Here is a 21,829-nt window from a genome sequence, read left to right on the forward strand (position 1 = left end):
AAAAGATCTACATAGGACTTCCTTGGTGGTCCAGTGGTTAAGAATCCTCCTGCCAATGCGGAGGACAGGGCTTTGATCCCTGCTGTGGGAAGATTCCCCATGCCATGGGGCAGCTGAATCCACTTAACCACAACTAATTTACTAGAACAACTCACAGAACTCAGGAAAGCTCTCTACTTAGGAGGGAACGCTCGTAGTTTTATTATACCAGGACCAGTGGAAAGAAGAAACCCACAGGGCAAAGTCTTCCCCGGAGGCTCCCCAACGCTGAACTTAGATAAGACTGCTCTGGCCGCTGGAACTCAACGCAACGGCTTTAAGGGCTGAGAAATACCGCAACTTGTTTACTTTCTAAAACAAGCAAAAGAACGTGTCCCAGTAAGAGTGTGAGAAACATGTTTCTATGCTGAGAGAGCAGGAACTAAGAAGAGGCATGCGATCTAGCTTTTCTAGAGTGTCTCCACTTCTGTCCCAGACACAGTGCCACTGACTCTCTTGTCCCAAAGCCTCATGTCTGGAGAGTTAAAATAATTTTTGGTGGAGGCTACACTGTCCTCAGTAGCTTCCATTAAGCAGAACTTTTTTAAAAAGTCAAAGAGCACCAGATGGGATGGGGAGGGGGTGGCCATGTTCTGTCTCTTGACCCTGGTAGTGATTATGTTGGGGTTTGATTTCTGATAAGTCAGTAATACACAGGCTTCCCAGATGGCACTGGTGGTAAAGAACCCGCCTGCCAGTGCACGAGTAGGAGGTGTGAGTTCAGTGCCTGGGTCAGGAAGATCCTCTGGAGGAGGGCACGGCAACCTACTCCAGTATTCTTGCCTGGAGAATCCCATGGACAGAGGCGCCTGGCGGGCCACAGTCCATGGGGTTGCAGAGTCGGACACGACTGAAGCGACTTAGCACGGTGAAGCACGCACACGGTGATAGATGTGGCCGTGTCTATGTATGTCTACATGGACTTCGATAGACACATCTCACCGCATGTATGTATATGCACATTTCATGAGCTTGATATATGTTATGCTCTCCATAACTGAGTTTTTAAAATATGTGTTATACTTAAAGATTCATGGAAAAATCCTGCAGCCAGTCAGATCCAGTTAGTTCCACGCTGGGGGCTGGACGCCAGCTCTCCCACTGCTCGGGACGCGGCTGTCCGACTGGGCCCTGCTTCCGCAGGCGCCCGCGTAGCCTACCTGCTGCTGTAGCCTGTGACGGGGTTCCAGCGCTGGTTCTCGTAGATGTGGACGCACTTCACGTCCCACTGTGTGAAGACGTTGCTGGTGCTGCTGGCCAGGCCTGGGGGGAGAGGAGGTGGTCACACCTAAGCCACACCGGCTGCCCTCCCGGCCAGGTGAGAGTAGGCAAGCGGGCAGCCCGGGAGGGCTTGGTGGGCTGGCTGGCTGGGGTTTCTCTCTTCCTGGGGGCAGGAGAACCTGCCACTCTTCTGCCGCAGCCTCCCAGCCTCTTCCCCCTTCGATCTCACTTACCTGGCACCCGGCAGGTGTGAGGGCCCCCCCAATGCCTTACTAACAGAGGTGCCTTGGACCCCTCACGTGACCCCCACAAACCCCATGTTCTCATCTGTAAGACGGAGACAGAGGGAATTCCTGCCTCACAAGCAGGGATGCCGTTAAGCCCGTGTAGACGTGTGTTCAGCGGTCTCAGTGGACCACAGTTCCAAAGGGCTAGCCACCCTCACTGTGCGGCGTGTGGGCCAGGGCGTGAAGTGTCCCGTTTCAGGCTTTGCTGCTGCCTCCGTTTATCCCTGCCTCTGGCACACAGGGAGCCCACGGGGGTTCAGCAAGCTGTCACCCCCTAAGGCACAGCCCCCACTAGAGAGGGACTGGAATTAAGCCTGGGAATCGAGAGACCGTGGTTCCGGCAGCTGTCCTCCTGAAACCTGCACGGTCTCCGGCTCAGCCGTGGGTGCCCAGGAAGGCTCCTTGGAGGCCAGGCCTTTGTGGGCTCGCACCGTGTGCTTTGGCCCCGGGACGTGGAGGTTGGCAGAGGTGAAGGTCACCCATCAGCCAAGCGTCAGCACGGGGGCAGAGAAGCCAGCCAGGGATTAGAGCGGGGTGGGCCTGGGGGAGAGGGGCCCGCCTTCACCTTGGAAGCAGCCTCCGCCGTAGCCGCCTGTGTAGACCCAGGCCGTGTGGTCGTAGCCGATGCCCCACACCACGCCCCGGCTATTGGCTTCCACCACCCGCAGGTGGCCACCTATCTGCCGCCAGAACCTGCAGCGTGAGGAGAGGGGGACACGTCCAGCAGGCCTCTCCATCCTCGTCCCCTCCCTCCGCGGCCCGCCACGGCTCCCGTTTGACTCAGCTTTGGTCTCCAGTGACGGACGCGACTGAGAACGAGGGAACCTGCTCGGCTTCCCCAGGGGGATTAACCAGCTAAGGGGGCCCAGAGCGGGAGCAGGAGCCGGTCAGGCCTGCGGTGGGCAGGGCCTTCAGGAGTCCCTGTCCGTGGAGCTGTGTGGGTAACGGGGACGGTTGTGGGGAGCTGAGGTCGGCACCCTGAGTTCCCACGCCCCGGGTCGGGGCAGGTCATGGCAGAGCAGAGTGAGCCACCGCATGGGCCGGCATGGTCTCCCAGATGTGGGGGGTGTGGCCACCTAGGTCGCCTCCTGAGGGCGGAGGCCCTGCACTGTCAGCAGGGGGGCTCGTCTGGGCCCCGGGCACACAGGGCCACCAGGAGCGGACAAGCAGAGGGCGAGCGGACATGCCCTCTCCCTCCTGTGTGGGGCCCCGGCCTCACCCATGTGCCCCCAGTCCTCGTGCGCTCTGGGTGACGGGGGGCAGCGGCAGGACCGGAGCCCTGTGTCCCAGGACTCTGCTCACACTGTCCCCCTCGGGGGGGGCCACACCTGCCTCACCCCCAAGCCCTGCCATGTTCTTGATGCCCGCTTGGGGTCCTCGCACAGGTCGGGCCGGTGGGAACCCACATCTGGGGTCAGGCCAGGCCCCAGCCCTCAGCCCCCAGGCCTCAGCCCCCAGCCCAGTCGGGTGCAGCCCACACACATCTGGTCGCAGGGCAGCCGGCGCTCAAGGCCCTCGAGGTCCGGACTGGGCTCGCTCACAAAGATGTCCCCCTTGCAGGTGACGGACCAGATGGCCTGTGGGGAGGGGCGGCCGTGCATCCTCCGGCTCTCGCAGCAGGACAGGTTGAGCAGGGTGAGCTGGCGAGGGGGCAGGCGGGTCAGCGAGACCGGGCTGGCCCCAAGATGGCGGCCCCCGCCCCCGCCCAAGGGACCCCCGCCCGCTCACCCAGTCGCTCATGTCCTGCTCGGTGGCAGCGGCCAGGCGCACGGGCCACCTCTGCCGCGTTCTCTCGGGGGTGTACAGGGCGAAGGAGTGCTTGGCCTCACTGAACACGGGGACCAGCGCCGTCACCTCGTTGAGGAACACGTGGATGTACTGCATGCAGAGCGGGGGTCAGCGGGACCCTGGGTGGAGCCCGGCGCCGTGGGGGAACAGGGACAGAGGGCCTTGGGGGCCCCAGAACGATGGGGCTCCGTGCGCAGTGGGAGGCACGGCCACTGTGGGGGCTCGCTCCTGAGCAGAAACCTGAGTGACCTTTTTGATGTTTAGGACTGGATTGATTTGGTTCAAACCCCAGCCCTGGTGGGAGTTTGACTCTGCCTCCAGAACCTGCTCCCTCCTCTGGAACTGGAGGGCCGGCACATTATGCCCCCACTGCCCGGGATGCGGCCACCAGCTCCCTTCCCTGGAAGACCCCTCCCCTACACACGGCACCACCCCCCCCGTACCTCCCCCTCCCCTAGACACCCCACCCCATTCTCCCCTAGACACCCCCACCGTACCTCGCCCCTCCCCAGACACCCCCCACCTCCCCAGCCCCTCCACAACACCCCCACCACCTTCTTCTCCTCATGGACCACGTAGTAGATGAAGAGGATGCTGTCCTGAGCCCCGTCATGGCCCGTGAGCTGCTCCAGGGCCACGTGGACATCCATCCACTTGTGGGGTTTCCAGTCACACCACCACTGCAGGGCCCCGGTCTTCACCCACACAGACTAGGGCAGAGCCGGGAGCACAGGGGTACGGAGTCACAGGCCGGCCCCGGGGGCCCCAACACTCCAGCCCTGCACCCAGCACCCCAGGGCCACCCTGCTCCCTTCGTTGCCTCAGGGGGCACTGGCCCCCCCCCCACTTCACCCTAAGAACAGAAGTGACACCATCAGACACCCGCCCGGAGCCAGGCCCCCAGCCAGCAGGTTCTGTGAGTCTGGGGGTCAGCACCCCACTACCCTCTGCACAGGGTGGGGAAACTGAGGCCCCGGGTGGTTCTGTGCCCAATGCGGGGACCCACACCAGCCAAGACGGGGCCAGGTCCTCTGTGCTGGGAGCATGGTGAGGCCGCGTACAACTCTCCTCGGGGCGGGCGTGCAGCAGGCACTTAATGGATGCCTGCTGGAGGAAGTGCCCCGAGCGTTGCGCACCTGCTCCACCGCTTGCTCGTAGTGCTGGAAGTTCTCCAGCTCCCGCTTGGTCCTTTCCGTGAGCTGCTGGAAGATCTGCTTCCGCCAGGCGGCCGTCTGGGCCGGTGTGATGGACAGCGAGAGCGTCTGCACCGAGGGGCACAGGCCTGCCGGCCAGCACAGCCTCAGTGCCGGGCGGCAGGCCAGCCTCAGCCCTTTCTTTCCGGAAGGCTAGGCTAGCATCTCTGTGCAATGTCCTGTGAGCCCTCCCTGCCGACATTCACCCTTGTAGGGAAGCTGGTGTCCCCCCACGTCAGCCTGGGACAGCCGCCCCTGCTGGGACGGGGAGGAGAGGGGTGCCAGGCCAATGCCCTTCCTTTCGACTGCCCGACTGGTCGCGGAAGGCTCCAGAAAGACGGGCTGAGCACGGTGGGGGCGCCAGGCTTGCTCCAGATGCCCCCGGGTCACGTCCGTGGCGCTGGGCGGCTGCACTTACCCGACTGGGTGGTGAACCACTTCAGTGTGGTGTGGGCCTCCACGGCACAGCCTCCGCCGGACACCCAGGCCCACAGTGCGTGGCAGTCGGCGCTGTCCGGCTCCTCCAGGCCTAGCGGGAGGAGCCTCAGCGAGGAGAGGTCGGTGGCCTCCGGAAAGTTGGCAGTTGCGTGGCTGGGCCCTTTCCAGGACTCCTTCCCACGCAGCCCAGCTGGGCTGGAGGCAGGGCCGGGGACCTCCCAGGAGGCATCCGTATCGCCGGGACCACAGGACTCAGCACTGCCCCTCACTTCGTTGCCAAAGAAGCAGCCGGCGCTGGAAGGAAGGGGGCAACCTGTGACTCCCTTGGACACATACTGTGGGACCCCCTGGGCAAATCACTGCCTCTTTGCCACAGACACCAAAACCTTCTCCCCAGGGAGCAGGAACCCCAGGAACTTGGAAAGGTCTCTGCGTCACACCCGGACCAACCAAACCAATGTATCTTGGGTGGAGATCTGGCAGCGTTGTGGCTTTTTTATTGAGGGATGTAAAATGTACCATTTAAAATTATAAAATGCAGTGGCATCATGTACATTTGCAGTGTTGTGGAACCACAACCAACTTCCAGAACCTCACTGCCCCAGATGTAAACTCTGTAGCCATTAAAGAGGCCCTCTCCACTCTCCTCTTTTCCCCCTAGCCGGCTCGAAGTCTCCATGGACCCGCCTGTCCCTGACACTTCACGCTCATGGCATGGTCAGACTGTGGCCTTTTGTGACCACTGCCGCTTAGTTTAATGATGGCAAGGGTCATCTGTGCTGTAGCGGGTGTCAGCTCTTCATTCCTTCTTATTGTTAGATAATATTCCATTGTATGGATACACTGTTTTATCCATCAATTCTTCCACTGACAGACATTTGAGTTGTTTCCACATTTTGGCTATTGTGAGTATAAGGGGTGCGTCAGTCGCTCAGGCGTGTCCAACTCTTTGCGACCCCACGGGCTCTAGCCCACCAAGCTCCCCTGTCCACGGGATTCTCCAGATGAGAACACTGGAGTGGGTTGTCATTTCCTTCTCCAGGGGATCTTCCTGACCTGGGGATCGAACCTGCGTCTCCTGCATTGGCAGGCGAATTCCTTACCACTAGCAACCCCTGGGAAGCTCATCCGTGCTGCGATAAATATTCGTGAACAAACTTTTGCTTAAACGTCTGTTCGGTTCTTCTGGGCCTCTTTCTGGGGCTGAAACTGCTGGGTCCTGTGGTAGCTCCGTGGTTAGCCTCGTGAGGAGCTGCCACGCTCTTCTCCAAAGTGGCCTCCGCGTCGTTCACACCCCCAGCAGTGCAGGGCAGGAGGGCGCCGGCTTCTCCACATCCTGGCAACACTGATTCTGTCTCTGCTTTTGATTATAGCTGTTCTGGTGGGTGTGAAGTGGTATCCAACGTGTTTCATTTTGTCTTTGTAACGTGGTTTTGTTTGTGTTTCCCTCATGCCTCGTGACGTCAGGCATCTTTTCCTCTGCTTGTGGCCACTCACGTACCTACTATGCAGAAGCATGTGTTCAAGTCTTTCTCCTCCCTGCTTTTTCTTTTCGTTTATTTGGTGCCTTGGGCCTTAGTTGAGGCGCGTGGGACCTTTGATCCTCATTGTGGCATGCACACTCTGTTTTTAAAAATACACGTTTATGTATCTGGCTGCATTGGGTACTGGTTGCGGCACGCGAAATCGTCGTTTTGGGATCTTTCTTTGTGTCTCATGGACTCTCCAGTTGTGGCACGTGGGATCCTAGTTCCTCAGCCAAGAAAAGAAGGGCATTGCAGGGCAGATCCTTAGCCGTGGGAGCTCCAGGGAAGTCCCCCCTTGGCCCTTTGCAGTTGTTTTTATCTGTTGTTGAGTTGCAAGAGCCCTTTATGTATTCTAGATAGTAAGCCTTGTCAAATATATGATTTCCAGTATTTTCTCCCATCCTTTCGATTTTTTCATTTTCTTGAAGTGTCCTGAAGTGAAGTCGCTCAGTCGTGTCCGACTCTTTGCAACCCCATAGACTGTAGCCTACCAGGCTCCTCTGTCCATGGGATTTTCCAGGCAAGAGTACTGGAGTGGGGTGCCATTTCCTTCTCCAGAAGTGTCCTTAGAGGCACAGAATTTTCTTAATGTTGATGAACTCTGACTTCTCTATGTTTCCTTTAGTTTCTCGTGCTTTGGGTGTCATATTTAAGAGGCCGTTGCCAAACCCAAGGTCACAAAGATCTGGCATCAATGGTTTTGGAAGTTCTCAGCTGATTCCAGTGTGCTGACCACTTAGAAAACTACTGGCTGAAGAGCTGCAACCCGCAGGTAAACCCCACCTGGCCGGCCTCCTGGCCCCTCTAGGCTGCCGGTGCAGCCGAGTGCTGACCGCTGAGCTAGGGGAGCGGAGGGTGGAGACCAGCGTCTGAGGGGGCCCAAGCTGCAGACAGGATCGCGGGCAGCCCCTGTCACAGAGCAGAGGCGGTGCCGGCTGAGGCGCTGGGTCACCTGCCAGCGTTCCCCTGGTCAGCGGGCAGGACTGGGCCGTGTCCCCCCTCTAACCCCAGGGAGCCCAGGGCGTGGTCCCCAGAGCTAGGGCCGGGCACACCTGGGACCTTGCGAGAAAAGCAGAACCTCGAAAAGGAAGCTCTGAGGGCTGGGCGTGGGGATCCCAGGGAGTTAGGCCTCCAGGAGTTCTGGGCTCAGTCCCAGGCCTCGCCTCCTGCTTAGAGACCCTTCACCTTCCTTCCTGCTCTCCTCTCCTCGGACACAGGGCCTGAGCATCCCGGGAAAGGAAGCCTTATCTCGCCCAGACCCTGAGGCTTTGAGACCAACAGCCAGCCCACTCGGGACAGCCCCAAGCCCCGTATGGACGGACGCCCTGGCCTCGCCAAGCTGCCCACTCCCGCCTCCCACGCACAGCGCTTGCCCTTGGGCCCGGTAGGACCCCGGCCCAGGAGGGGAGGAGGCCCACTGCCGCAGGTTGCCATGGGTCCGGCCTGACGCCCTCCTGCCTCCTCCCACCCTGCCCGCCCAGCCCGGCCTGCCAAGCCCGTCAGCGTCACCTGTGGAGGCTGAAGGAGCTGCCGGACAGCGAGCGGTCGCCCTCCCGGCCGGCAACGATAACCTTCCACGTCTTCCCGCTGAGCTCGCTCTGGGTGACGCCCTGACGGAAGTACAGGGCCCGGTCCACACAGCCGATGCCCCAGACCTGCACAGAGAGGTACTGCTGAGTGGGCGGTGCGGAGCCCCCTTCCTGTGGGGGGTGGGGGGACCGCGTGGGGCGAGCACCCCGGGTCTAGGACACATCTCGGGGTGTTCCTGGGAAGGGCCTGGGGGCTGTGTGCCGAGTACAGGACTCGGATGCAGGAAGCAGAGGCCACAGGGGCCGGGGCGGGTGCAGCTCCAAGTCCTAGGGAAGCAGGGACCCCTGCCTGGCTCCACAACCTCAGGCCGACTCAGGGCTTTGGGGCACCAGGGTCCACAGAGGTGCCAGTGCTGGTGGGCGCTGCGTGGGGATGGACTCCCACCCGTGTCCCCATCCTCCGTGTGGCATTTTGTGAGAACGAAGCTGCTCCCCAAGTGAACCCAGAGGATGCTCCTGGTCTTTCTGAAGCGGCAAAATAGCCTTCTTGATTCCAATCTCATTTTTAGGGGGAAGATGGCCAAGCAAGCCTCCTGCCCTCTATCTTTGGGCGCTGAGGAAGGTGGGTACGTGGGTAGCTGAGGGGCCCAGAGAAGGGGCCCTGGCTCTGGGGGTGCCCGAAGGCAGAGCCGTGGCCCCAGGAGACCTTGCTGTGGAGATCATAGCATCTCTGTCACTTGGTCATGGCCCATGGCCTCTGTGATCAGGCCCGTGGGCACCAGCTAGCGCCCACCTCGCCCCTGCCCATTGTGCCCAGCCCACCAGGGCGGGTGAGGAGGGTGAGTGGGCACAGGAAAGGCTGCCACCCCTGCACCCCGGAAGCACTTTTAGAGCAACGGGAAAGGCGTCACCCGCACCCTCAAGTCTTAAAAGTAGCCAAACCTCTGTCTACGAGGAGGAGGCTACCCTGTAGGAACCGTGCTTGTGGTGCTCGTGATGCCGGCGAGACACCGCTGCTAGAGTTGGAAAATGCTTTGCCCTTTACCTGTGCGCAAATACCTCTTAGCACGCTTCCCAGGCTCCAGGGTGAACGCCCTGCCCAGATCGTGCTCGTGACCACTGCTCTGGGGCTCAGCCGGAATCGGCCCCCCAGCTGCCCTCGTGGGCTTGCAGTGTGTGCCGGCCCTAGCCCCCTCCCCTAGCGGCCTCACGAGCAGGCCTAGTGGAAAGGGACAGTGGGGAGCAGGGAGCACCCGCTCTGAGGCTGCCCTGCCGACCACGGCTCAGAACCACACACACCTGGTCATTCAGGCCCACGTTCACCATCATCATTTCTCCAAACATCTCGATCCAGCTGGTGCCACAGGGATTGTGAGAGTTGACACCTCTTCGGAACCAAACCTGGGAAATCAGAAATAAACACACCCCCCTGGAGTGCCACTCAAATGAAAGGGTTTTTTTTCTTTCTTTAAAGTCTCAGGAAGAATAAATGAGTAATTTGGTCCTTTGGTTCAGGCCACAGATGAGCACAGCACACCATTCAGAAAGGATGCCCTTGGGCCTCCCTGGTGGCTCAGCGGTGAATCCCCCTGCCAATGCACAGGACACAGATGTGATCCCTGATCCAGGAGGGCCTACCTGCCGCAGAGCAACTAGGCCCGAGTGCCACAACCACTGAGCCTGTCTCTAGAGCCGCACCGCGCCGGGCTCTGCAACAAGGGAAGCCCCTTCAGTGAGAGGCCCGCGCACTGCGGCTGGGGGGCAACCCTCACTCCCTGCAACTGGAGGAAAGCCCCAACAACCGAGACCCAACACAGAAAAAATAAATGATTCTTTTAAAAAAGAAAGAAAAGATGCCCTGGGATGAGAGATAGTGGAAGCAAGAAGAAAAGAGATTGTGAAAGCAACTCAAAATAAGCTTATTTCACTGGACTTGCCTCCGATAAGGTAAAAATGAGCACTTCCTGACGGGAGGGGGAGGCAGTCAGTCAGCTGAGAGTCTGCTTCTGATATTTGGAATGCTGTGGCCTGTTGAGGGACAGTCATTCTGTGCTTGCTACAGGGGTGCAGGCAAGGCGGGGGAGGGGTCACCAAAGAGCTCAGAGATCATCTGCGACAACAGCAGAAAAACGCACAGGGTTCGACTGATGCCGGCTATGTTCTAAAGAGGATAATTTTATTTACTTTTTAACTACTGGCAGTGCTGGGTCTGTTGCCGTGTTGGCTTTTCTCTGGTCGTGGTGAGCATGGCTATTTATAGTTTGGGTACAAGGGCTTCTCATGTGGTGGCTTCTCTCGTTGCAGGGCATGGGCTCTGGAGCTCGAGGGCTCAATAGGTGTGGCCCACGAGCTTAGCTGCTCTGCATCATGTGGGATCTTCCTGGATCAGGGATCGAACCCATGTCTCCTGAATGGCAGGCGAATTCTTTACCACCAGGCCACTAGGGCAGCCCTGAAGAGTTAAGACCACACTCACAAGGACAAAAACCCACATGACCGTCAACATTAAACTGAGCCCTCAGACCCAGCCCCAGGGACCGTCTTACCTTCCGGTCCTTAGTGACGGCCCAGACCACGCAGACGCCCGTGGAGACATGCAGGATCCCATTTTCAGACGTGGGCGGCTCCACTGTGGACCAGGAACTTCCTACCCGACCCCAGGAGGAAGTGCAGGCAGCCCCCATCACTAGGAGCTCGGGGGTGGGTGGGGGGTTGAAGCCGGGCGCCCCCTACCCGCCTCTCCCAGCACAGCACGCAGAGCCGCCCACCTTTGGGGTTGTTCCTGTTGATTCCTTCCCGAACCAAGGCCTGGCCCTCCCAGAGCGTCACCCACAGCAGGTCGTGGGGCCCACAGCTGATCTGAACCGCCTCCCCGGGGGTGTCCACCAGGGACCACGACGAGCCTTCGGGGTTGTGGTGGCTGACGTTCTCTCTGTACCATACCTGGGAGGCGAGGGATACCAGCAGGGTCAGGCCAGAGCTCCATGCCACCTCAGCTTCCAGAATTCGGCTGTATCTGCATCAGCCTGTGCACAGCCCAAACGTGGGGGTCTCCAGAGGACCCGGGGTCTCGAGGGGACCATCCAGATCTCCCTCACTTTGTCCCCGCTGCCATCCAGAGCCTCGAGCCAGATCAGACGTCTCCTGCCTATGCTAGAATACGCGACGCCGACACGTGGATTTTGGCGGTCCCAGGGGACAGACCTCTTTTGTCACCTGCTTGACTTGTGAGAACTCCAGCCCTGGCCTGGGTGTCCTGAGCCCTCTAGTGGCCAAATGCTCTCAGCACACCTGTCTCTAAGAGAAACAGGGGGCTGGGTGGCTAGATAAGAAAACCTTCAACCCTCCTTTTTAGGAATGTTGGACTTCCCTGGTGGCTCAGACGGTAAAGCGCCTGTCTGCAATGCGGGAGACCTGGGTTCGATCCCTGGGTTGGGAAGATCCCCTGGAGAAGGAAATGGCAATCCACTCCAGTACTATGGCCTGGAAAATCCCATGGACAGAGGAGCCTGGTAGGCTACAGTCCAGGGGGTCGCAAAGAGTCGGACAAGACTGAGCGACTTCACTTTCACTTTTCAAGCTGCAAGGAGATCAAACCAGTCAATCCTAAAAGAAATCAATCCTGAATATTCATAGAAAGACTGATGCTGAAGCTCCAATACTTTGGCCACCTAATGCGAAGAGCCGACTCATTGGAAAAGACTCTGATTGAAGGCAGGAGGGGATGAGAGATAGTTGGATGGCATCACTGACTCAATGGACATGAGCTTGAGCAAGCCCCAGGAGATGGTGAAGGACAGGGAAGCCTGGTGTGCTGCAGTCCATAGGGTTGCAAAGAGTCAGACACAACTGAGTGACCTGAACAACAACAAAAATGTTCTTTGGGCTTCCCTGGTGGCTCAGATAGTATAAGAATCTGCCTGCAATGCAGGAGACCTAGGTTCAATCCCTGGGTCAGGAAGATCCCCTGGAGAAGGAACTGGCAACCCACTCCAGTATTCTTGCCTAAAAATTCCATGGACAGAGGAGCCTGGTGGGCTATAGTCCATGGGGTCACAAAAGAGTTGGATATGACTAGAAAAACACTTCACTTCAAAATGTTCTTTGCAAGGACTGATGCTGAAGCTCCAATACTTTAGTCACATGATGAGAAGAGCCACCTCATTGGGAAAGACCCTGATGCGGGAAAGGCTGAAGGACAAAAGAGAAGGGCGTGACAGAGGATGAGATGGTTAGATGGCATCACTGACTCAGTGAACACGGAGCTGAGCAAACTGGGAGATAGTACTGGAAAAACAGGGAAGCCTGCTGTGCTGCAGTCCACGGGGTCCAAAGAGTCGGACAGGACTTAGCAACTGAGTAACAACAACAAAATGTTCTTTCTGTCCTTAACTGGATGACAGGGAGCATAATCCGATATTTAAGATGGAACCACCTGCTTCTATTGCCCAAACCATGTGGCTCATTTCATCTGGAGGGGGCGGCATGTCTCTGTGGTCCTGGAGGGCGGGGGTCCACGGCCTTCCAACCCTGTCACCTCAAGTTTTCTTTAAAAATTCTTTATTAGTGAGATTTATTACTCATTAATTTTATTTATAAACTTTAAATTCTATGCTATCTCAGCACAGTACTATAATATTTTTGAAATATGTAACATGGTCTCGCTTATGATAATGAATAAAACACTTCCAATGACTTAGTATAAACACTATTTTCCAAGGGAGAAAAGGGACACTGGAGTGCATAGGTTATAACTCTCTCACCATCGCCCTCATGCGTTCCATGTAATGGGCCCTATTTGCACATGAAGTTTTGCTGGGTGCTTCTTCAGACAGTTTACTGCTGCTGCTAAGTCGCTTCAGTCGTGTCTGACTCTGTGCGACCCCATAGACCGCAGCCCACCAGGCTCCCCCGTCCCTGGGATTCTCCAGACAAGAACGCTGGAGTGGGTTGCCATTTCCTCCTCCAATGCATGAAAGTGAAAAGTGAAAGTGAAGTCGCTCAGTCATGTCCGACTCTTCGCAACCCCATGGACTGCAGCCTACCAGGCTCCTCCGTCCATGGGATTTTCCAGACGAGAGTACTGGAGTGGGTGCCATCGCCTTCTCCTCCAGTGACTGAACCAGCGGCTGGATCCACAGCCCCCCACACTGCAGAACCAGTCCTGGGCAGCCCCCCTCCTGCTGCCTGCTGGGTTTGACCCGACTGTCTGCCCAACTTCGCCCAAAGCCCAGGTCCTGGTTCCACCTTTAATGGACTGCAGGAGTGACACAGGGGAGTGCTGGCTCACACCCAGCACGGCTCTCAAACCTGTTCTCCCCTCTCTCTGCATCCAGGTGGCCCCGCAGTGGCGCTGCATCCGGTCCAGCTCCCCAGCACCCTTCAGTGTGGCTAAGAGAAAGCCACTACGGGGTGGCCTCGGCCTGGACCGAGCAGGACCTGGAGGTAGGCCTGATAAACACCCGCTGGGACTGCTCCAGAGCCATCCAGAGAGCTTTGATCAGTTTACATTTAGAGCACTGAGGACTCAGAGTGTTAGATCCCTGCACCCAGGACCGTCTGTGTCGCTGTCACTGCTGCCGCCAGGGGTGGGTTTCGTTTCTTTGAATCACATTTCCTAGATCACAAGCTCCCGAGTGAAGACGCTCCTCTCCTCTCTAAACCTGCCCCCATCCACCCATCTATCCACCCATCCGAAAGCCTTGCATCCATCCATCCATCACCCACCCATCTACCCATCTATCTACCCACCCACCCACCCACCTAGTAATCCACTATCCATTCATCCATATACCTGTCTACCAACCCATCTGCTCATCCACCCATCCATGCATTCATCCACGTAACTATCCATCCATTTATACACACACACCCACCTATCCACACCCCTCTGCATCCATCCACTTATCCACCCATCCTACCCACCCACCCTTAATATACTGGACACTGCTGTGTGGGAGGCACCACAGGGCACTGGGAAGGGAGCCTAGCCTTGCTCTGAGGAGCCAAGCCTGATGCGACCCAGCCCAGGGTGGGCGCCAACCAAGGCTCCAGGTGCTCAGAGGAGGGACAGGCCAGGACCAGGCACGCAGGGAGCTCAGAGGCCTCTAGGAGGACGAGGACCCAGGGGGTCCCCAGGACAGCAGGGTCGCAGGACGGGGGACTGTGGGGCCCCCAGCGACATGCCACCTGCTCAGGCAGCCCCCACTGCTGGGACAGGACATGAAGAGGGCCCAGGGAGCGCCCTCCTTCGTCCTCCCGGGAGGCCGGCGGGGGCAGCCTCTCCCCCACCCGCTCCGTGGGCGGCCGGTCCGCCACCTCCCACCCGCAGCTCTGGGGTGGCCTTACCTTTCCCTGCAGGGTCACGGCCCACACGGAGAGGCGGCCCACGGGCTCGTCTGTGACCTCCCACCCGCCCACAGAGAGGTCACTGAAGGGGTCAGGCAGTTGCTGGGGGTCGTCCTCCGAAGGGATCTGCATGGAAGGGGTGGGAGGCAGGAGGCCTCAGTGCCCGTGGGCGCCTGGGCCCGGGGCGGCGCTGGTCCGCTCCTGCGAGCCCCCACCCCGGCTGCCCGCCAGCCCTCAGCACGTGCCCTCTGTCCTCTAGCCTGGCTCTGCTGACTTCACAGGAAGGGCAGCATTGGGCGGAGGGCCCCTCTGCCGTGTCCTCCCCTCCACCAGCCCCAGGCTGGGCTGCTGGCCCCAAGGGCTCACAGTGGCCCCCACTTTGCTGTGACTCCATCTTCCACAGAGAAGGAGCTAACCCCAGAACACGGCCGTGGGGTGGGGGCTCCCGTGACCCTGGCCGTCGCCCTGCTGCCTGGCTGCTCGCACCCCAGGGCCAGGCAGGCTGGGCTGGCAGCCCCACCTCGTGGCATGGGCCCTCCAGAGAGGTCGGGCGAGGGTCTGAGGCCTTCCTCTCATTCAAGGCCCCCGAGCACCCCAGTCCAGGCCTCACACCCCTTGGTTGGTTTTTCTGGGTCACTGGAAAAATACAAGGGCCTGAGTGGCTCCTGCATGGGGTGGGGTTGGGGGATGGGGGAGGAAGATGTACCAGATCGAGTCTCAGTCCGGGACAGGGCAGTCCAGAGACCAGGGCAACGCCCTGCTGTGCTGCCCTGGGCCACAGTCTGGCCCGGCTCCCGCAGCGGCCACCTCCCAAAGGAAGGGACACTGGGTCACAGCGTTCAACACTGGAGGGGGTCAGAGGCCAGGCCCCAGGCTAGGCGTGCGGGTCCACGCGCCCTCCCCGCACAGGCCCACCACCTACGTGCCCCTGGCCCCGCAGGCCCCAGACCTTGGCCCAGGCGTCCTGAGACTTGTATCTCCTGTACCGGATCCACCGCCGGCGCCGCACGCAGGAATTCCACTTCTTGTCCCTCGTGTAAGCGGCAGGGAAGTCGATGGCATATGTCCAGCCCTGAAACATCAAGGTGGGGGTGGGGGGCTCTGGAAGTTTCCCGGGGAAGGCCAGGAAAGAGCTGGGGAAGGGGAGCGGGATGGTGGGGGGAGGCAGGAAAGAGCTGGGGAAGGGGAGCGGGATGGGGGGGTAGGCAGGGAAGAGCTGGGGAAGGGGAGCAGGATGGGGGCGGGGAGGCAGGGAAGAGCTGGGGAAGGGGAGCGGGATTTGGGGGGGAAAGAGCTGGGGAAGGGGAGCGGGATGGGGGGGGAAAGAGCTGGGGAAGGGGAGCAGGATGGGGGGGGGAGGCAGGAAAGAGCTGGGGAAGGGGAGCAGGATGGGGGGGGGAGGCAGGAAAGAGCTGGGGAAGGGGAGCGGGATGGGGGGGGAAGAGCTGGGGAAGGGGAGCGGGATTGGGGAAGGGGAGTGGGGGGGGGGAGGCAGGAAAGAGCTGGGGAAGGGGAGCGGGATGGGGGGGGGAAGGCCAGAGAAGAGCTGGGGAAGGGGAGCGGGATGGCGGGGGGAAGAGCTGGGGAAGGGGAGCGGGAGTGGGGGGGGCAGCGTGTGGCCTGAAGCGTCACCCGTGGGCCCCGTCCAGCAAGCAGGGAGCGCGCGGCCCAGGGCGAGGCCCAATGCCACGGGGCGCGGGGACAGCACTGGGGGTACGGGGAGCCCCGCCGGCAAGACCCGAGTTCACCTACCCCTTTCTCCGTGGGTTCCCCTCCAAAATTCTCATCCACGTACCAGTCCGACTCCCACTCCCAGTGCAGCGAGGGCAGTGCCACCCCATCCAGCGGCCGGTGCTGGAGCCCACTCACGTCGCTCCACGGCCAGCGGTCACTTGGCAGGAGCGTCTCACAGAAGCCGCCCACGGGGTTCCAGCGCTGCAGGCGGAGGCAGAGACTGGCCTTAGGCCCGGGCGGTGAAGGGCTCTCCAGGGTCAGCAGGGCCCTCGCCTCGTCTCCAGGACAGGAAGTGAGCAGACGGCCACCAGAACCGCAACCTGAAGGGCAGGGACCTGCCACCCTGGGTGGTGGGGGGCACGGCTGTTGTGAGCTCCCGGAACCCGCCCCGGAGCCTGTGCAGACCCGGCCAGTGGCCTGGGTGAGGACAGGACGCGGCGGGCTGCAGCAGCTGCGCGGCCTGATCTCAGCAGACTGAAGGGAACAGGCGGGAACAGGCCAGGCGTCGGGGGTGCAGGCCTGATCTCAGCAGACTGAAGGGAACAGGCGGGAACAGGCCAGGCGTCGGGGGTGCAGGGCTGTCTCCCGGCGACCCCGCCACCCCTCGGACCCACCTGATTCTCATAGGCCTCCTCCTGGCAGCGGATGGGGACATCGCTGGCACCCACGAGCACGTACACCTGGTGGTCACAGGCGATGCCCCAGCAGCAGTCCCTGGCCGCGCTGACCCGCTTGAACTCCAGCTGGGCGTCCCTGCACGGCTCCCAGTGCTGCCCGGCCGTGGACAGCGTGAACACCCTCCCGAACAGGTCCACTGCCCACAGCGCCGAGCTGGGCATGGCCGCGGGGGCTGAGGGGAGAGAGGCAGGAGGGCGAGGTCAGTGGGCACGGCCGCTCCAGGACCCTGGCCCCGGGGACTGCCTGGTGAGGCAGGGAACCCCGGGGTGATGCTCTCTTGCTGCAGGAGGCTGAGCACCCTCCCCACCCCCCAGCAAAGCAAGGGCAGAACCCAGCTTCAGTCCAGGTTCCTTTTCTGTTCTTTGCCTTTTCTCCCTCTCATGGTAAGGATTTTTTTTTTCTCGAAATATACAAAAAAATCCAGAAAAAAAAAATATGTACTATCCAAATACCTCCTGCCCCCAGTTTAATGAATAGTGTTGTCATTGGGTCACAGTTTGCATCTTTCTTGTCTAAAGAATAAATGACAGGTTGCAGATCTAATGAATCCTTGAAAGGCCTCCCCATAGGCCCCACCCTCTGGTGCACAGGGTCCCCCTCACATTGGCGGGGCCCCCCATGATCCCCCTTCCTCTGGGTTTGGTAGGGGCGTCCGCACAGGCCCGGCACCCCAGCCAGAGTCCTGTGTGATCCTGTAGGAGCCGCTCGATTGAGCGGGTGGCAGGGATGGCAGGGGCCTGTCTTTACCCGCCTTCGGTGGCCACCTCCCCCTGACCCCCTCCTCCTGCCATTCTCCGCTGCTGTTCCTTCTCTCCTTTCCCCTTCTGCTTCGTGGAGGGTGTGCAGGCCCACACCTGTGCTCTGCCACTGACACCGCACAGAGCCCCGTGGGGCTTCTGGGCACAGGGCCTTCGTTTCTTTGACTGTAGAGGATGGCCTTCATTCAGCCTTCATTCCCTGAGTTCCAAGGGGCAGATTCAAGCAGTTGGTAATTAGGGAAGGGAGGGACAGTCCAGAGCAGCCTTGGGGCAAGGCCCTGGTTCCCATCACACACCACAGTACCTTTAAGCTACCCTGCAGACACTGAAACCCCCTCCAGGTGGGAGAAGTTAATGATTAACCATAGTATGCTTCCCACAAGCACGCAGACCCCAGGCCATTGGACCTGAAGGTTGATGACGCTGAAGGCTGATGATGGTGGTGCTGACCTCACCACCAACCCATCAGCTTATCCATGAGCTTACCACACCCTCTTTGGACAATTACTGCAAAACTTGTCACTACGTTCCCCACGTGGGGACGCATGTATCTGAGGGCGTTTAGCCTGCTGTGGTCCCCCTTGCCTGGCAGAGCAGTAAAGCTACCCTTTTTAACTTCACCCGGAACTCTGTTGTCATTGCTCAGTTGCTAAGTTATGTCTGACTCTCTGCGACCCCTGGACTGCACCATGCCAGGATCCTCTGTCCTCCACTATTTCTCGGAGTTTGCTCAAGTTTATGTCCATTGAGTTGGACGTGAACCTCTCTAACCATCTTATCCTCTGCCACCCTCTTCTCCGTTTGCCTTCAGTCTTTCCCAGCATCAGGGTCTGTCTCCAAGATCCAGTGTGGCACTGGTGTACAGAGAAGCTGAGCTTTCAGCATCACCACTGACCGCCCCCCACCCCCCAACCCTGGGGCCGACGGGGCTGCTGCTCCCTGGAGCGTGACTCCTGGAGCCGCGTCAAGGCCACGTGGCCAGACCTACGGCAGCAAAACAGAGCAGCTGGATGAGGGCAGCTGGGGGAGTCACAGCGAGCAGCTCTGCCTGATGGAGCAGCCCCAACACCCAAGACCGAGCAGCGCCGCAAAAGGAGGACATAGCTTGTCTGACTTGGAAACTGGAGCGACCAGAAGACGGAGCCTGGGTGCCTCACAGCTGGAGCCAGGCCGTTCTGCTCGAGATGCCCGGGGGCACAGAAAGCGTGACAACTGGAATGGCTACATGGGTGACGGAGCACCTCTGAAAACAGGAGCAACTGCTGTGAGCAACTAGGCTCGTCTGGAACAAAGTGTGTCTTACAAACATGGAGAAGAGAGTGTGGGCTGCAAGGAAGTGACTGAAGGATAAATAGGAAGTCGGGAAGTGGAGCACGCGCCAAACTTTGGAAAACACCCAGGACAGGCAGTGGCGACAGGAAGAATGGAGAAACGTGATGCTTCCACCTGGGGCACCAACATCCAGGTCAAACATATGGGAAGTCAGGACGCCAGCTTTCTGAAGCCATTTGAAAACTGGCAACTTCATCTGGGTGCCTGAGCTGGGACTCCTGAGATAGCTGTGGCACCTCCAGATGCCTTCTGCTCTTCCCTGGTCAAGCCTGAGAGTCCACTCTCCCCCTGAAGCATTTACTCTGTGACTCAAGAGTCCCAGAGTCACACTGGACCCAGACTGTGGGAATTTGGGTCCTGGCCCCACTACCATCTAGCATGAACAAGAGTCCACTGACTAACCTCTCTGTGCCTCGGTCTCCTAATCTGGAAAAGGCAGAAAGGAGAACTGACCTACTTATGTAGTTGTTGTGAGACCTGAAAGAGGTAACATAGGCACAGAGTTATACCAGATTGCTCAGCACCCAGCAGGAACTCAACGAGTGTCACTGAAATCATTTACTTCTGGGCATTTACTATCCCAGACTGCCAATCTTCTCTCTCTTAAAAACAAACAAACAAAAAAAGCCCTTTCTGGTCAGTCTGAGTCCTTGACCTCCTCATTTCCTCTGTATCTCCCAGTGCTCTGCACAAAGTGAGTGTTTATTCAAAGTTACAGAAAATCACTGCCACCTACATTCACTGACTCCCTGCGCTAAGATGGAAATGCGGTTCCGGGGAAGCCAAATGTCACACATGCTTCAGGTTAAAAGTAAGGTCCTAGGTCATGCTTCCCTGGTGGCTCAGTGGTAAAGAATCCGCCTGCCAATGCAGGAGACACAGGTTTGATCCCTGGGTTGGGAAGATCCCCTGGAGAAGGAAATGGCAACCCAGTCCAGTATTCTTGCCTGGGAAAGCCCATGGACAGAGGAGCCTGGTGGGCTCCCAGAGTCAGACACGACTTAGCGACTACACAACAACACAACAACAAAGCTTCTAACAGGTGGACAGGTATGCGATAAGGCGAGTATGTTAAGCTGTCAATGGTAGAGTCCAGGTGGAGATGAGTATGTGGGTGCTTACTGTATAATTCTTTCAATTTGACTATGTTTGACAATCCTCTTCATAAGTTGTTGGGGAAAAGTAAGAGTTTTACATAGGGAAAGGCGGTATGTCAGTTCCCATGGTGATTTTTTTTTAATAAAAAAAATTTTTATTTATTATTAGGCTGTGCTGGGTCTTAACTGCGGCACATGGGGTCTTTAGTTGCAGCATGTGGGATGTGGGAGCCTGGAGTCTTAGCCTTTGGGCCACCAGGGGAGTCCCCCATGGAGACATTTTTAATGTGAACCCAGTCTTCAAAGAGATTTCTTGGCTCACTGTACAAGTAACGTGAGGTCAGGCCCAGTCTGCATCTTGAGCTCAATGAATGATGATGCTGAACTTAGTTATTTGGAAATGACTAAGCGGTCATTTCCAAACAGACATAATTGAGCCTTCTGGGCAGCTAACAAACAGAAGACTCACCTGGGGGTGATGTTTGTAAACTCCCTCTGGAGTAGAAAATCCTGGTGCACATCACTTCCCAGCTAAAGATGACAGGAGGTAGCCATCCTTGGTTAGTCCCACCTCCTTGACCAAGATGTGGTCTCAATTTCTCATAAGCCAGTTTCTGGCTGTGAGGTGATGGGGTAACACGTCTAGGGACATCGGGTCACTGGGTCAGAGGACTCTTGAATGGGAGGTTGAAGCATTGAGTTCCACAATTCTAGGATTTCTTGGTTTTGTAGAAGTGAAGAGGTAGAGGCAACATCTCCCAAGCAAGTGACCTCCGATTCACCAAGAAATTCTGCATGATGAATTCCAGTTGGTGCCTCAGTCATTCTACTCAGAAGACTTGCTGGCCACCCTCAGAACCATCTGCCTTTCTGCACGGTTAATTAACAGATTCCTTCAGAGAAGTGGAGGTACCCAAGGGAAGGTGGGGGTGGAGAGAGTAGGCTGGGGTGTGGTAGAGGAAGGGAGAGAGTCCCAAAGGAGAGCCTGAAGCGTTTATTTCCCAGTCGCCTTAGGACTGCTTCCTGCAAGGTTTTCTGATGTTTTTTTTTTTTTCTTTTTATCACACCCTGTCACACCCATCCCCTGGTCAGAGAAAACCCTTTGCTACTAAAGCGGCTCACTGCCTGCCTGACAATTGTGAGGGCTGCTGGGAGGCAATGTTAGGGTCAAAGCGGTGGGAAGAAACAGGACATGCAAGATAGTTTAGCCCTTCCTGAGGAGCTGGGTCCATCCTCTCCCACATTTGGCAGCTCAGAAAATAACCCCCCGGCTGTCTGATCTGGGCGGTCAGCCTGGTTTCACTCTGGTTCCCAGTGGTGGGGCGACAGGTGGGCCCCTTGCCCGGCCACCAGTAGCATCTCAGCGCCAGCCCTGACCATCTGCCTGAGCTAATCCCAGGACAAGCAGCTTTGCTGTCATAACTGCCCACAGGAGAGGAGACGGGCTCGATCCTCTCCACCCTCCAGCCTCTTCCCAAGTCACTCCAGGGCAGATGCTGGTTGGGGTGTCATGTTGGGGCGGGGGGCCGGGGGCGGTGCGCCCGCGGGTGTGCAGCAAAGAGCACCAGCACAGCCCCTTCCCCACTCGGCACGCGTGGGACAAACGCAGTTGCTGCCTCAGCCGCCCCAACCTCTGCAGGAGGGACCGAGGCGCCCATCTGACCTCTCGGCCACCGCTGCACTCACCTGCGGGAGAGGGGCACCGCGCGGGCGGGGTCGCGGCGATTGCTCCTCGGCGGCTGGAGAGCGGCCCGGCCCTCCCGCGAGGCGGAGGAGACCGTGGGCAGGAAGCGGCTGCCAGACCCACGCCCATTGGTCAGCTTTGCAGTGACGCAAAAGACTGCAGGCGCGCTATTGGCTG

The 21,829-nt window shown here is 58.7% G+C and overlaps 1 protein-coding gene and 1 long non-coding RNA gene across 11 annotated transcripts in view; one reads left to right on the plus strand and one right to left on the minus strand.

Moving 5' to 3' along the window:
* TECPR1 (tectonin beta-propeller repeat containing 1) overlaps nucleotides 1–21,796 on the minus strand; it is a 28,501-nt gene extending 6,705 nt beyond the window's left edge. For all 10 annotated transcript variants that reach the window (XR_015154274.1, XR_015154273.1, XR_015154272.1 and 7 more), the window contains exons 1-16: nucleotides 21,655–21,796; nucleotides 16,718–16,953; nucleotides 16,122–16,304; nucleotides 15,319–15,441; nucleotides 14,370–14,495; nucleotides 10,790–10,964; nucleotides 10,568–10,668; nucleotides 9,321–9,422; nucleotides 8,002–8,147; nucleotides 4,947–5,260; nucleotides 4,472–4,617; nucleotides 3,890–4,045; nucleotides 3,276–3,425; nucleotides 3,030–3,187; nucleotides 2,113–2,240; nucleotides 1,200–1,302 (exon numbers count right to left, since the gene is read on the minus strand). Coding sequence is in view for 2 of the 10 variants with exons in the window: in XM_086373933.1 (XP_086230059.1) it covers nucleotides 1,200–1,302; nucleotides 2,113–2,240; nucleotides 3,030–3,187; nucleotides 3,276–3,425; nucleotides 3,890–4,045; nucleotides 4,472–4,617; nucleotides 4,947–5,260; nucleotides 8,002–8,147; nucleotides 9,321–9,422; nucleotides 10,568–10,668; nucleotides 10,790–10,964; nucleotides 14,370–14,495; nucleotides 15,319–15,441; nucleotides 16,122–16,304; nucleotides 16,718–16,953; nucleotides 21,655–21,781 (2,474 nt within the window). In the remaining 8 variants the exon portion in view is untranslated. The remainder of the gene's footprint in view (nucleotides 1–1,199; nucleotides 1,303–2,112; nucleotides 2,241–3,029; nucleotides 3,188–3,275; nucleotides 3,426–3,889; nucleotides 4,046–4,471; nucleotides 4,618–4,946; nucleotides 5,261–8,001; nucleotides 8,148–9,320; nucleotides 9,423–10,567; nucleotides 10,669–10,789; nucleotides 10,965–14,369; nucleotides 14,496–15,318; nucleotides 15,442–16,121; nucleotides 16,305–16,717; nucleotides 16,954–21,654) is intronic.
* On the plus strand, nucleotides 8,589–9,848 carry LOC147344777 (uncharacterized). The gene is made up of 2 exons (XR_015154293.1): nucleotides 8,589–8,643; nucleotides 9,537–9,848. It is a non-coding gene; the product is annotated as an uncharacterized LOC147344777 (long non-coding RNA).
* Nucleotides 21,797–21,829: the final 33 nt, after the last annotated feature.

This window comes from Bos grunniens, chromosome 25 (genome assembly GCF_055505025.1).
Source record: "Bos grunniens cultivar Pamir isolate PY7600 chromosome 25, Bosgru_T2T1.0, whole genome shotgun sequence".
Taxonomy (NCBI): Eukaryota; Metazoa; Chordata; class Mammalia; order Artiodactyla; family Bovidae; genus Bos; species Bos grunniens.